The sequence below is a fragment of the Anomaloglossus baeobatrachus genome, chromosome 1 (assembly GCF_048569485.1).
Source record: "Anomaloglossus baeobatrachus isolate aAnoBae1 chromosome 1, aAnoBae1.hap1, whole genome shotgun sequence".
Taxonomy (NCBI): Eukaryota; Metazoa; Chordata; class Amphibia; order Anura; family Aromobatidae; genus Anomaloglossus; species Anomaloglossus baeobatrachus.
In genome coordinates this window covers 643,118,933-643,133,983 of record NC_134353.1, presented here as the reverse complement: position 1 = coordinate 643,133,983, position 15,051 = coordinate 643,118,933, and the positions used below count along the sequence as shown (strand labels likewise).

General features: G+C 51.1%; 1 protein-coding gene across 1 annotated transcript in view; it reads right to left on the bottom strand.

The window, feature by feature from the left end:
- The window catches only part of METTL3 (methyltransferase 3, N6-adenosine-methyltransferase complex catalytic subunit), a 96,507-nt gene that overhangs the window by 69,530 nt on the left and 11,926 nt on the right, over positions 1 to 15,051 (bottom strand). The window contains exons 3-5 of the mRNA XM_075319551.1: positions 3,181 to 3,564; positions 2,923 to 3,098; positions 1,690 to 1,906 (exon numbers count right to left, since the gene is read on the bottom strand). Coding sequence (XP_075175666.1) covers positions 1,690 to 1,906; positions 2,923 to 3,098; positions 3,181 to 3,564 — 777 coding nt within the window. The remainder of the gene's footprint in view (positions 1 to 1,689; positions 1,907 to 2,922; positions 3,099 to 3,180; positions 3,565 to 15,051) is intronic.

Genomic DNA, 15,051 nt, shown 5'->3' with positions numbered 1-15,051 from the left:
GGCAGGAGTCCTCCGCCTGGGACCTAGGGGCTATCCTGGGAGCGCGCTGTGGCGCGGACCGAGAAGGCCCTGGAGGAGACAAACTAACAGGGGCCGGGGCCTGTGAAGAGCCCGGTCTGGACAGCAATGCCTCAAGGAGCTTAGATGACCATTTGTCCATAGACTGTGCAATGGATTGAGAAAGTGACAGAGTTTCTCAGCGAAAGAGGCCAATGACGGTGACTCTGTCCCTGCAGCCTGCTCAGGAGGAGCAGGGGTATCTACATGAGCCGAGGGGCCCACAAGTGCCCTAGGCTCCGGCTGAGCAAGCGTGGCAGGAGTCGAGCATTGATCACAGTGAGGGTAGGTGGATCCCACAGGCAACATAGCCCCACAAGAGGTACAGGCTGCGAAAAAAACCTGTGCCTTAGGGGCTTTGCTCCTTGTGGACGACATGCTGTAAGCAATAAGTGTCCCTTAGGAGAGCGACCACTGAGGGTATATGGGAAAGGGTTATACAGCCGTTCCGAATAAATATATATATATCACGGCACCCTAGGGGAACCAGCACCGGGTGACCGGTGCGGCTTATCAACCGCTGGTGTCCTCCAGATTCCCTGTCGTGGGTCCCCCGGAGCTGTAGAGCTGTGCAGCTGCAGCATACACCGGCAGAATGCCAAACATGGCCGCCGGAGCTCTCAAGGGGGGAGTGGAGCCATGGGCGGCGCCGGCCAAAGGCGGGAATCTGGAGGCCCCATAGTGGTCAATGAGAGGGGAGGGGAGACATGCAAAGATGCTCCAGCCCTCTGTCGGTAATCCCGCCCTTACCCCTGACAAGCAGGCCCGGGGGCGGGATTTTTTGCAACTAGGCCGCGATGAAGCCGGGGACTAAATTTAAGGCCGTGCCCGACAAGCAGGCACGGTCGGCGCGGAAGTCCGATGAAAAAACAACAGACGGCGCTACTGGGGAGAAAGGCGACCTCTCTTCCCGTACCGTCCCCCCATGGGGACACAGAGTACCTTCAAGGTGCAGGGCCCGGTCCCTGGGGATGAAAACGCTCCGGTCCAGCAGGTTCCACCAGGGGCTGCGGATGGAGCACGGTCTCAGCAGGTGAATGACCGGTGAGGCTCCCACTTCTCCCAGAGCCGCATAAGGGATGGTGAAGGAGACGGCATGTGGCTCCAGCCTCTGTACCCGCAATGGGTACCTCAACCTTAACAACACCGCCGACATAGTGGGGTGAGAAGGGAGCATGCCGGGGACCCCATAGGGGACCTCTTTTCTTCCATCCGTCATACTATGTATGAGAATTTTTTTTTTTTTTTCTATGAGTGGATGTGTGCCTCCTTCCACACAAAGCATAAAACTGAGGAGCCCGTGGTCCACGGGAGGGTGTATAGGCAGAGGGGAGGGGTTACACTTTTTAAAGTGTAATACTTTGTGTGGCCTCCAGAGGCAGAAGCTATACACCCAATTGTCTGGGTCTCCCAATGGAGCGACAAAGAAATATAAAAATAGAAGTTTGGGTTTTTTGTTTCTTTTTTTTTTTTAATCAGGGCATAAGAAAACATAAGAATCAGTAATTGGATCTGAAACAATTTTCATAAACCCAAATTTTGCATACCTGTATAATTCACCATAGTGGAATATTTGAGCATTTGCACCTTTTTGGTTGGTTCCCTACAGATGTATGGATGTACAGTTCTTACCTGTGCAGGGAACAGACGTCCCACACTTGCATCTCCTACACCTTTTCCCAGAGGCATATCTTGGTTTGGAGTAGACTCGGAACCAATTGTTGTTCCCGAAGGCTCTACATACGCATCAATTTCATAGTGAACGTATTTACAAGTGTCCATGTGAAAACAAGTATTGAGAAAGGAGCAGTCACCAAGAGATTCATCTGTATGTATGTTTATGATTCGCCTGGAAAAAAAAAAAAAGAAAAGTGATTTAAAGGATCAATCCCTTTAATTAGACAGCCGTGCGCTTGCTGTCAATCAGAATGAATGACATCAGCAGGAACGATTTGTCAACAGAGAAGAGTGGAAGATGCTCTGTTGAGGTGACATCAGCAGAAGCTGCAGAAATGTTGGCAGGAACGGTCTATAGGGTGCTTTACAACGGTGCAACATAGTTAACGATATCTCATCGGGGGTCAATTCATTAGTGACGCACATCCGGCACAGTTAGTGATATCGCAGCGTGTGACACCAAGAAGCGACAATCAAGGGTCGCAAAAGCGTCAAAAATCGCTGATCGTTGACATGTTGCTTCTTTCCTTAATATCGTTGCTGCTGCAGGTACGATGTTGTTCCTCGTTCCTGCGGCACCACACATCGCTATGTGTGACACCGCAGGAACGACGAACATCTCCTTACCTGCGTCCACCGGCAATGAGGAAAGAAGGAGGTGGGCGGCATATTCCTTATGACGTGACGCCGTAGTGACGTCACTATGACGCCGAACGCACCTCCCCCTTAAAGGAGGGATTGTCCGGCGGTCACAGCGACGTCGCTGAAAAGGTGTGTGTGTGTGTGTGAGAGACGCTGCCATAGAGATAATGTTCGCTACGGCAGCGATCAAATGTCGCACGAACGACGGGGGCGGGTGCTATTGCGCTCGCTATCGCTAGTGATGTCGCAGTGTGTAAAGAACCCTTAAGACTGCTCTGACCCAGCAGAGATTAATACCAGGCACAACAGGCAAGTGCCTTTGTTTAAGTTCTAAAGCATATTGGAAAAAAAAATATAAAATAATCCCAAATAACCCCTTTAACTGCCTCACAACTGACCCTCAAGGTTTAGTCATCAGCAGAAGTGGACTAACAGGTAAAAACTTCAGAAAAAAAAAAACCAAACACCTGGCTATTATGTATACAAAGTAAAGAGCATTTCTGTACCACGCTACTCCTTGTACAAGACATTTCTAAAATCTATCACCTGAAGTGTAGCTTCTTACAAGGAGCATCAGCCCCGGATGCTTTCTTACACTCTTCTTTAGTCCCATAGTCACAAAACTCCTGGACTTGAGCCCTCCCTCGAGAGCGGAACTTCTCCACAATAGACTGCTCCTTGGCCGTGCTGGTGTGCAGAAGTTCAAGAATCTCCTGGCTTACCTACAATGTAACAATATAAATCGTATCAGATATGGCATGATTAGTCAGTGCTTGTGACAGTCTAAAAGAAAGTATCAGTCACCTTCTTGCTCTGTTGCTCTTTGGTGGACTGTTGACTTAACAAGCTCTCGATTTCCAAGTCCACATGAGAGGCGTGTTTTCTTGCCTTCTTCTGTGGCTCTGATACTTTCTTCTCCTTTGAAGTACCCGCGGCAGAAGTGGATGGCGAAGAAGCTGAGGAATCACTTTCTTGAATCCTTCTCTTTTTCGCTCCTGTTGCGACAGCCTGGCCTTTTCTTTCCGTAACTGCTCCCATCATGGCTGAGAGCTTGGAGTGGTCGGCATAAGTTACTAAAGTGGGTCGGTCATCGTCTTCATTCTCACCCCCTTTTACTTCAATCAGCTCTTGAGCTGCAAATTTCTGTAAAAGGCTTTCAACAGCCTGTCTTGAAACCGAGAAATCTGGCTACAATGACAAGAGAGAAATTAGTCACAATTACTAATTAGCTAGTCAGATGAATAGATTGTATCCAAGCTGTGTTAAAGGGGTATTCCAGTTCTGCTCACTTTGGCATTTGGGGGTGAGCGGAGCAGGTAACATCACATCCACCAATACCTGCCATTTGAAGTGAAGAAAGTGATGTCATGTCTGACACATATGAAGCCTGGTGTCCGTTCAAGTACAGCCTACATGTACACGTTGGAAAATCCATAGCATTAACTATACCAGTGATGTACATTAGACTTAACAAAAAGAGAATTTTGTTTACTTACCGTAAATTCTTTTTCTTATAGTTCCGACATGGGAGACCCAGACCATGGGTGTATAGCTACTGCCTCCGGAGAACACACAAAGTACTACACTCAAAACGTGTAGCTCCTCCCTCCGGGCTATATACACCCCCTGGATGACAATCTAACCAGTTCAGTGCAAAAGCTGAAGGAGGACATCCACCCATAAGTAGAGATAGAGTAAAACTCGGAAAAACCGGAACTCTGTCTACAACAACAGCCCGTGAAAACACACGGAACAAAAACTGCCAACAGGCAACAGGGAGGGTGCTGGGTCTCCCATGTCGGAACTATAAGAAAAAGAATTTACGGTAAGTAAACAAAATTCTCTTTTTCTTCATCGTTCCTTCCATGGGAGACCCAGACCATGGGACGTTCCAAAGCAGTCCATGGGTGGGAAATAAACCAAACTGAGAAGTAGGCAAAACCTAACTTCACAAATGGGCGACAGCCGCCTGAAGGATGTGTCTGCCCAAGCTCGCATCTGCCGAAGCATGAGCATGCACTTGGTAGTGCTTCGAAAAAGTGTGCAGACTGGACCAAGTGGCAGCCTGACAAACCTGCTGAGCCGTAGCCTGGTGCCTGAAAGCCCAGGAGGCACCGACAGCTCTGGTCGAGTGCGCCTTAATCCCCGGTGGGGGAGGCACCTGAGAACACTGGTAGGGATCGGCGATAGCCGACCTAATCCAACGAGCTAGGGTCGGTTTAAAAGCAGAGAGACCCTTGCGCTGACCCGTGGTTAGCACAAAAAGTGAGGTGCACCGCCTAAAAAACGGAGGTGCGTGACACATAGATTCGGAGCGCCCGCACCAAATCCAAGGTGTGCAACGCCTTCTCAAAGCGATGCACAGGGGCCGGACAAAGAGAGGGCAATGAAATGTCCTGGTTAAGGTGGAAAGAAGACACCACCTTAGGGAGAAAGTCCGGAGTCGGACGAAGAACCACCTTGTCTTGGTGAAATACCAAAAAGGGGGATTCCGAAGAGAGCGCAGCCAAATCAGAAACTCTCCTGAGAGAAGTTATGGCTACTAGAAAAACAACTTTCTGTGAAAGTCTAAACAAGGGAACCTCCCTAAGAGGCTCAAAGGGGGGTTTCTGTAAGGCCGTGAGGACCAGATTAAGGTCCCAGGGATCCAAAGGCCGCCGGTAAGGAGGAATGATGTGAGCTGCGCCCTGCATGAAGGTGCACACCTGAGCCAGTCGGGCGATACGCCTCTGGAATAATACCGACAGAGCCGACACCTGTCCTTTGAGGGAATTGAGGGACAGTCCTAGCTGTAGACCAGACTGTAGAAAAGACAGGATGGTCGGCAAGGAGAACGGCCAAGGAGCATGGTCGGAAGAGTGACACCAGGACAGGAAGATCCTCCAAGTCCTGTGATAAATCTTGGCCGAAGAAGACTTCCGAGCCTGAGTCATAGTGGAGATGACCTCAGAGGGAATACCTGAAGCCGTCAGGAACCAGAACTCAAGAGCCACGCCGTCAATCTGAGAGCCGCAGAAGTCTGGCGGAAAAACGGACCTTGAGAGAGAAGGTCTGGGCGGTCTGGGAGATGCCACGGCACCTCTACACAGACAGGCGGAGCAGGTCTGGGTACCAAGCTCGCCTGGGCCAGTCCGGAGCAATGATTATGACCCGACGGCCCTCCATTCTGATCTTGCGCAGAACCCTGGGCAAGAGAGCTAGCGGGGGAAACACGTAAGCCAGACGGAACTGGGACCAATCCTGAACCAGCGCATCCGCTGCGAAGGCCTGAGGATCGTGGGAGCGAGCCACGTAAACCGGAACCTTGTTGTTGTGCCGGGATGCCATTAGATCCACTTCCGGAGTACCCCACTTGCGGCAGATTGACCAGAAGACTGCCGGATGTAGGGCCCACTCGCCGCTGTCCACGGTTTGACGGCTGAGATAATCGGCCTCCCAGTTTTCTACGCCTGGGATGTGGACTGCTGATATGGTGGACTTGGAGTCCTCCGTCCACTGGAGGATTCGTTGAACCTCCAACATCGCCAGGCGGCTGCGAGTTCCGCCCTGGTGATTGATGTAGGCAACCGTTGTCGCGTTGTCCGACTGGACTCGAATGTGCCTGCCCGCCAACAGGTGGTGCAAGGCTAGGAGAGCTAGAAACACAGCTCTGATCTCCAGCACATTGATCGGGAGGGCTGATTCGGACGGAGTCCAAGTGCCCTGTGCTCGGTGATGGAGAAAAACTGCTCCCCAACCGGAGAGGCTGGCATCTGTGGTGAGAATCACCCAGGACAGAGTCAGAAAGGAGCGTCCCTGTGACAGAGAGAGGGGCCGAAGCCACCACTGAAGAGAGCTCCTGGTCTGTGGCGACAGAGCCACTAGCTTGTGCAGGGAAGAGGTCCGCTTGTTCCAACAGTGGAGAATGTCCAACTGCAGGGGACGCAGATGGAACTGTGCAAATGGAACCGCTTCCATTGACGCCACCATCTGACCCAGCACCTGCATGAGGTGTCTGATGGAATGACGGCGGTGCCTCAGCAAAGCGCGCACCGCTAGCTGAAGGGACTGCTGTTTGACCAAGGGCAACTTCACAAGTTCCGGCAAAGTCTCGAATTGCATCCCTAGGTACAGAAGCCCCTGGGTCGGGGTCAGACTGGACTTGGACAGGTTGACAATCCACCCGAACTGGACAAGCGTGGCGAGAGTGCGCGAGACACTCCGCTGGCAGTCTGTCCTGGATGAGGCCTTGACTAGAAGGTCGTCCAGGTAGGGGATTACTGCCAACCCCTGAAGGTGCAGGACCGCAACCACTGCTGCCATAACCTTGGTGAAAACACGCAGGGCCGTGGCTAACCCGAAGGGGAGAGCCACGAATTGGAAATGTTCCTCTCCGATTGCAAAGCGGAGCCAACGCTGGTGTGAAACCGCGATAGGCACGTGCAGATAGGCATCCCTGATGTCGATGGATGCCAGAAAATCTCCCTGGGTCATTGATGCAATGACCGATCTGAGAGACTCCATGCGAAAACGCCGCACCTGAACATGCTTGTTGAGAAGCTTGAGATGCAGGATGGGCCGGAAGGAACCGCCCTTCTTGGGAACTAGAAAGAGGTTGGAGTAGAAACCTCTGAACCGTTCCCGAGCGGGAACCGGAACAATAACACCGTTGGCCTGCAGGGATGCCACGGCCTGAGAGAAGGCGGCGGCCTTGGAGGGGGGAGTTGACAGAAAAAATCTGTTTGGCGGGCTGGAGGAAAATTCTATCCTGTAGCCGTGGGAGATGATATCCCGCACCCACTGATCGGAGACGTGTTGAAACCACACGTCGCCAAAGCGGGAGAGCCTGCCACCGACCAAGGACGTTGCTGGCGCAGCCAGATAGTCAAGAGGGGGCTGCCTTAGTGGCAGCGGCTCCTCCGGACTTCTGAGGACGCGGCTTTGCGCGCCAGATGGGTTTACGATCCTTGGCTGCGGTAGTGGACAAGGCTGAGGGCTTAGAGGCTGACCAGTTAGAGGAACGAAAGGAACGAAACCTCGATTGGTTCCTGCCCTGGACAGGTCTCTTGGCTTTAGCTTGTGGCAAGGAAGTACTCTTCCCTCCAGTAGCTTCCTTAATTATTTCATCCAGTTGTTCACCAAACAGCCGGGACCCAGCAAAGGGGAGGCCCGCAAGGTACTTCTTAGAAGCGTCTGCCCTCCACTCTCGAAGCCACAAAATCCTGCGGATCGTGAGAGAGTTAGCGGAGGCCACCGCCGTGCGGTGAGAAGCCTCCAGAATGGCAGACATGGCGTAGGATGAAAAAGACGAAGCCTGAGAAGTTAAGGCCTCCATCTCAGGCATAGAGTCCCTGGTGAGGGAATGTATCTCCGCCAGAGAGGCAGAGACTGCCTTAAGAGCCCACACTGCCGCAAAAGACGGGGAGAAGGAGGCTCCTGCCGCCTCATATACAGACTTGGCCAGAAGGTCAACCTGGCGGTCAGTGGGATCCTTAAGAGAGGTGCCATCAGCCACCGCTACGACTGTGCGGGCTGAGATTCTAGACACCGGAGGGTCTACCTTTGGGGACTGAGCCCACTCCTTCACCACATCTGGCGGAAAGGGAAAACGGTCATCAGAACTACGCTTTGGAAGCGTTTGTCAGGACAGGCCCTGGGTTTGGTGACAGTGGCCTGAAAACTGGAGTGGTTAAAAAACGTACTCCGAGCCTTCTTAGGTGAGGCAAACTGATGTATCTCCACCAGAGAGGCTGGTTCCTCTGACACTGGTGGCGTGAGGTTCAGGACGGAGTTAATGGACGCAATCAAGTCACTAACATCCGCATCATCCTCAGACAAGGCAATGGGGTACCTAGAGCTAGCGTCTGAACCCACAGTAAAAGTATCCTCCTCGCCCTGCACCTCAGCCCGTGAATCAGAGCCGTGGGACGAGGAAGGAGAAGGGTCCCAGCGTCTCCGTTTAGGAGGACGGGGTCCTAAAACATGCTCTGAGGGCTCTGCAGAGCTCGGGGCAACAGAGGCGGCCTGAGAAGGGGGCTAATTCATGGTCAGTAGTGTCCGGGACAGTTGTCCCATAGAGTCGGCAAAGGACTGGGAAATAGCTCTGGAAAAAGATGCTACCCAGGCCGGGGGATCAGTCACCGGGGCTGGAGCGGCCGGAGAAACCCCTGAGGAGGCTCCAGGCTGAGGGATCACCATATTAGAGCAGGCATCACAATGTGGGAATGTGCTTGGCTCTGGCAGAATAAGCTTACAAGCAGTGCATATAGCGTACAGCTTTGCAGCCTTGCTCCTAGTGACAGACATGCTGCTGAGGTGGAGGCTCTGCAGCTAGAATACACTCCTGTAGAATGCCCTGAGAGTGTATAATAAAAAGCCCACAACCAGAGGTTGTGGCTTACCAGACCGGTTTTTGTGTGCCCTCCGGATTCCACAGCTCAGACCCCCAGTGAAGCGTCAGCCTTCCCCAAAAGCAGCAGCTGCAGCATCCAGCGCCGATCAGTGTAAGAACGCTGAGAAAATGGCGCTGGAAGGAGGAGGGGGGCTGGGGAGAAGCCCAAGAGTGGGAAACCGGAGGGCTAAGGAGAGATACAGGGGAGTGAACATCTCCTCAGAGAGGAGTGTCCTCCCCTCTGCTGGCCGGCCGGTGGGCGGCGCCACGCCATGCCTCTGCATGAATGACATGCAGAGAAGCTGAAACCGAAACTAGGCCCAAACTGAAGCCGGGGCCTAGATTTTAAACGTGTGGCCGACGAGCAGGCACCCCCAGCGCGGTTCTCCGGAAAAACACCGAGAACCGGCCGGAATTACAGTAAAAGACAAACAACATACTCTCCCCTCAATAAAAGTACCCGGGACCCCTGAAAAACGTCTCAATACTTAGCTTTTGAGACGCAGGGCCATGTCCCTGAGGGAAGGTGAAATGCTCCCTCCAGCAGGAACCTGACAGGGCTGCGGATGGAGACCGGTCTCCTGCACAGCAGAGAGGACCGTGATGGCTCCCACTTCAAACCAGAGCCTGAAAAGGATGTTGAAGGAGCGCGGCATGTGAAGGCTCCAGCCTTGCAAGGTCAACCTTAACAGCACCGCCGACACAGTGGGGTGTGAAGGGACATGCCGGGAGTCCAGATTGGACCCGCTTTTCTTCCATATCTTTAAAAATAAAATCTTAAAAATGAAAAATCAGAGAATGCATGTGTGTGTGTGTGATCCTCCTGAAACACAAAGCATTGAACTGGTTAGATTGTCATCCAGGGGGTGTATATAGCCCGGAGGGAGGAGCTACACGTTTTGAGTGTAGTACTTTGTGTGTCCTCCGGAGGCAGTAGCTATACACCCATGGTCTGGGTCTCCCATGGAAGGAACGATGAAGAAATCTCATTTACAGGCTGAGGATATTTTCTGCATGGAACCTGAAGTGCTGTGTGAATGTACAGGATCATGTGTATAGCAAATCCACAATAAAGCTGCAAAAAAACTCCATATAACACATGTAGATTTTGGTGCAACAAAATCCGCTGCATAAGCATATACCTTAGAAGTGGTGTCCGACATGTTTGCTAGCCGCAGACATGCTTTTAGAACAATAAATGGAGGCATCCTCATGTGCTGTTACCCCTGCGGGAATTGTACAGGGTGCTCAACACCAGAACCAAAAGAGGACGTATGGCCTTCAGAGGTTGGACCCCCATTGTAGATCACAAGAGTCAATCAATGGGAGCAGGTCTCGTTCTGGTTGACTCCAGCTGTCCTTCTAATTCTATTACATGGATGGCCATTTGGTCAAATGCGGAAGAATTCTGCAATTTTTTTTAAATGTGTTAAATAAACAGTGACCTGGTAATATTCCATAGGTCAGTATAATTAAAACGATACAAAATATGCATTTTTTTTAAAAAAAATTAAGTGGTGAAAATAAAAACAAAACAAGAAAATGCTTGTGTCGCCATTTTTCATGAGCTGTAACATTCTCAATTTTCGGGAGACTGGCTCAGCCCTCACACAGGTCTATGGTTTTATTGATGTCATTTGGGAATAGATACACTGCTTTGATCGCCACTTATTGCATTTTTGTGCTACTGCAGCAGTTGAAAAAAAAATTAAAAAAAAAAAAATCAGAATTGCGATTTATTTATCTTGTTACATTGTTTACTGATCGGGTTAATTCATGTTATATGTTGATAGATTGAACTTATATGGATGTGGCAATAACATTAATATATTATATATATATATATATATATATATATTTTTTTTTTTTTAATGTTTCATGGTTAGAAAGGGATGTGATTTGAACCTTTATCTTTTATTTAAAACATTTTATGTTTTTACTTTGTATTTGTTAGTCTCTTTATATGGTATATGTGGTTACGGCACAGAAATAACACCCTTCTCTGAACGACAGGTACGGGGGTGTCACCAGACCACACACTGTCATGGCAACCTAAGGCTATGTTTGCATGTTGCGTATTTGCATGCAGTTACGCTGTGATCTGCACCGCAGCGTAACTGCATGCGTCCTGCGTCCCCAGCATAATCTATGAAGATCATGCAGGAGCTGTGCGCACGTGGCGTATTAGAGCGCAGCGCTTTGGCTGCTGCCCGAAGCGTGCGTTCTAAGAAGTGACATGTCACTTATTCCGTGCGCTCTGCCTGCAGCTCCTGCTCTGTCTATGGGAGGGGCTGCAGTCAGAGCGCATGAAATCGGTTTTATTTTTTTCATTTCTGCAGCGATTTGAAGCGCACATGTGTCGTTCAAATCGCTGCAGAAATTTCTGCAGGGACAGAACACTATGTGCGCACATGGCCTAACTGGGTGCCCACTGGGCCAGTGGCATTTAACATGTTAACAGCCACAAGCTTGGCTCCGCAGGTGGCAACTAGAGGCAGATGATGGCTGAATAACACAACCATCATCTGCAAGCAAACATGTGGGCTCATTTCCTTAGCACACATCAAAGTCGTGGGCTGGCATATGATGAACCAGTAAGTGATCTCTTGGTAAGGAGTTAAAGGGGTTTTCCCAAGCAAAGTTATCCTCTATTCCCAGTAAATGGGATAACTTCTGATTGATGAGGGTTGACCACTGCTATCCCAAGATTGGAGCCATGTAGAATCCTGACTGGAATGGAGCATAGGTGCCCAGCTTGTGCTCCAGTCATTGTCAATGGTTGCTGGAGAAAGCAGTGTTCAGCGCTCACTTATTTCTGTCAGTGTGTGACAGTGAAAAAAAAGAATTTTGTTTACTTACCGTAAATTCTTTTTCTTATAGTTCCGTATTGGGAGACCCAGACCATGGGTGTATAGCTACTGCCTCCGGAGGACACACAAAGTACTACACTTAAAAGTGTAGCTCCTCCCTCTGAGCTTATACACCCCCTGGAGAACCAGATCTAGCCAGTTTAGTGCAAAAGCTGAAGGAGAATAGCCACCCACAAGTAAAAACAGAGCAAAAAACGGAACAACCGGAGACTGTCAACAACAACAGCCGGTGAAAACACGCGGAACAAGAAATTGCCAACAGGCAACAGGGAGGGAGCTGAGTCTCCCAATACGGAACTATAAGAAGAAGGGAATTTTGTTACTTACCGTAAATTCCTTTTCTTCTAGCTCTTATTGGGAGACCCAGACGATTGGGTGTATAGCTACTGCCTCTGGAGGCCACACAAAGCATTACACTAAAAAGTGTAAGGCCCCTCCCCTTCTGGCTATACACCCCCAGTGGGATCACTGGCTCACCAGTTTTAGTGCAAAAGCAAGAAGGAGGAAAGCCAATAACTTGGTTAAACAAATTCACTCCGAGTAACATCGGAGAACTGAAAAACCGTTCAACATGAACAACATGTGTACCCGAAAAAAACCCAAAAATCCCGAAGGACAACAGGGCGGGTGCTGGGTCTCCCAATAAGAGCTAGAAGAAAAGGAATTTACGGTAAGTAACAAAATTCCCTTCTTCTTCGGCGCTCTATTGGGAGACCCAGACGATTGGGACGTCCAAAAGCTGTCCCTGGGTGGGTAAAGAAATACCTCATGTTAGAGCTGCAAGACAGCCCTCCCCTACGGGGAGGCAACTGCCGCCTGCAGGACTCTTCTACCTAGGCTGGCGTCCGCCGAAGCATAGGTATGCACCTGATAATGTTTGGTGAAAGTGTGCAGACTCGACCAGGTAGCTGCCTGGCACACCTGTTGAGCCGTAGCCTGGTGTCGTAATGCCCAGGATGCACCCACGGCTCTGGTAGAATGGGCCTTCAGCCCTGATGGAACCGGAAGCCCAGCAGAACGGTAGGCTTCAAGAATTGGTTCTTTGATCCATCAAGCCAGGGTGGCCTTAGAAGCCTGCGACCCTTTGCGCTTACCAGCGACAAGGACAAAGAGTGCATCCGAACGGCGCAAGGGCGCCGTGCGGGAAATGTAGATTCTGAGTGCTCTCACCAGATCTAACAAATGTAAATCCTTCTCATACCGATGAACTGCATGAGGACAAAACGAAGGCAAAGAGATATCCTGATTAAGATGAAAAGAGGATACCACCTTCGGGAGAAACTCCTGAATGGGGCGCAGCACTACCTTGTCCTGGTGGAAGACCAGGAAAGGAGCCTTGGATGACAGCGCTGCTAGCTCAGACACTCTCCGAAGAGATGTGATCGCTACCAGAAAAGCCACTTTCTGTGATAGTCTAGAAAGTGAAACCTCCCTCAGAGGCTCGAAGGGCGGCTTCTGGAGGGCAACTAGTACCCTGTTCAGATCCCATGGATCTAACGGCCGCTTGTACGGGGGTACAATATGACAAACCCCCTGCAGGAACGTGCGCACCTTAGGAAGTCGTGCTAGACGCTTTTGAAAAAAAGACGGATAGCGCCGAGACTTGCCCTTTAAGGGAGCCGAGCGACAAACCTTTTTCTAACCCAGATTGCAGGAAAGAAAGAAGGGTAGGCAATGCAAAAGGCCAGGGAGACACTCCCTGAGCAGAGCACCAGGATAAGAATATCCTCCACGTTCTGTGGTAGATCTTAGCGGACGTGGGCTTCCTAGCCTGTCTCATGGTGGCAACGACCCCTTGGGATAATCCTGAAGACCCTAGGATCCAGGACTCAATGGCCACACAGTCAGGTTCAGGGCCGCAGAATTCCGATGGAAAAACGGCCCTTGGGACAGTAAGTCTGGTCGGTCTGGTAGTGCCGACGGTTGGCCGACCGTGAGATGCCACAGATCCGGATACCACGCCCTCCTTGGCCAGTCTGGGGCGACGAGTATGACGCGGCTGCAGTCGGATCTGATCTTGCGTAGCACTCTGGGCAAGAGTGCCAGAGGTGGGAACACATAAGGGAGCCGGAACTGCGACCAATCTTGCACTAAGGCGTCTGCCGCCAGAGTTCTGTGATCGCGAGACCGTGCTATGAAGGTTGGGACCTTGTTGTTGTGCCTGGAGGCAATTAGGTCGACGTCCGGCCTTCCCCAGCGGCTACAGATTTCCTGAAACACGTCCGGGCGAAGGGACCATTCCCCTGCGTCCATGCCCTGGCGGCTGAGGAAGTCTGCTTCCCAGTTTTCTACGCCGGGGATGTGAACTGCGGATACGGTGGAGGCCGTGGCTTCCACCCACGTCAGAATCCGCCGGACTTCCTGGAAGGCTTGCCGACTGCGTGTCCCTCCTTGGTGATTGATGTATGCCACCGCTGTGGAGTTGTCCGACTGAATTCGGATCTGCTTTCCTTCCAGCCACTGCTGGAAGGCTAGTAGGGCAAGATACACTGCTCTGATTTCCAGAACATGGATCTGAAGGGTGGACTCCTGCTGAGTCCACGTACCCTGAGCCCTGTGGTGGAGAAAAAACTGCTCCCCACCCTGACAGACTCGCGTCTGTCGTGACTACCGCCCAAGATGGTGGTAGGAAGGATCTTCCCTGTGATAATGAGGTGGGAAGAAGCCACCATTGCAGAGAGTCCTTCTGTGAAAAGGAGACTTTCCTGTTCAGGGATGTTGACTTCCCGTCCCATTGGCGGAGAATGTCCCAATAAGAGGACGCAGATGAAACTGCGCAAACGGAACCGCCTCCATTGCCGCCACCATCTTCCCGAGGAAGTGCATGAGGCGTCTTAAGGAGTGCGACTGACCTTGACGGAGAGTCTGCACCCCAGTCTGTAGTGACCGCTGCTTGTCCAGCGGAAGCTTCACTATCGCTGAGAGAGTATGAAACTCCATACCAAGATACGTTAGTGATTGGGTCGGTGACAGGTTTGACTTTGAGAAGTCGATGATCCACCCGAACGTCTGGAGAGTCTCCAGCGCAACAGTCAGGCTGAATTGGCATGCCTCTTGAGAGGGTGCCTTGACAAGTAGATCGTCCAAGTAAGGGATCACAGAGTGTCCCTGTGAGTGCAAGACTGCTACCACTGCCGCCATGACCTTGGTGAACACCCGTGGGGTTGTCGCCAGACCGAATGGCAGAGCTACGAACTGAAGATGGTCGTCTCCCATCACGAAACGTAGAAAACATTGGTGCTCTGTAGCAATCGGCACGTGGAGATAAGCATCTTTGATGTCTATTGATGCTAGGAAATATCCTTGAGACATTGAGGCAATGACGGAGCGGAGGGTTTCATCCGGAACCGCCTGGCCTCCACGTGCTTGTTGAGCAGTTTTAGGTCCAGAACGGAACGGAAAGAGCCATCCTTTTTTGGCACCACAACCAGATTG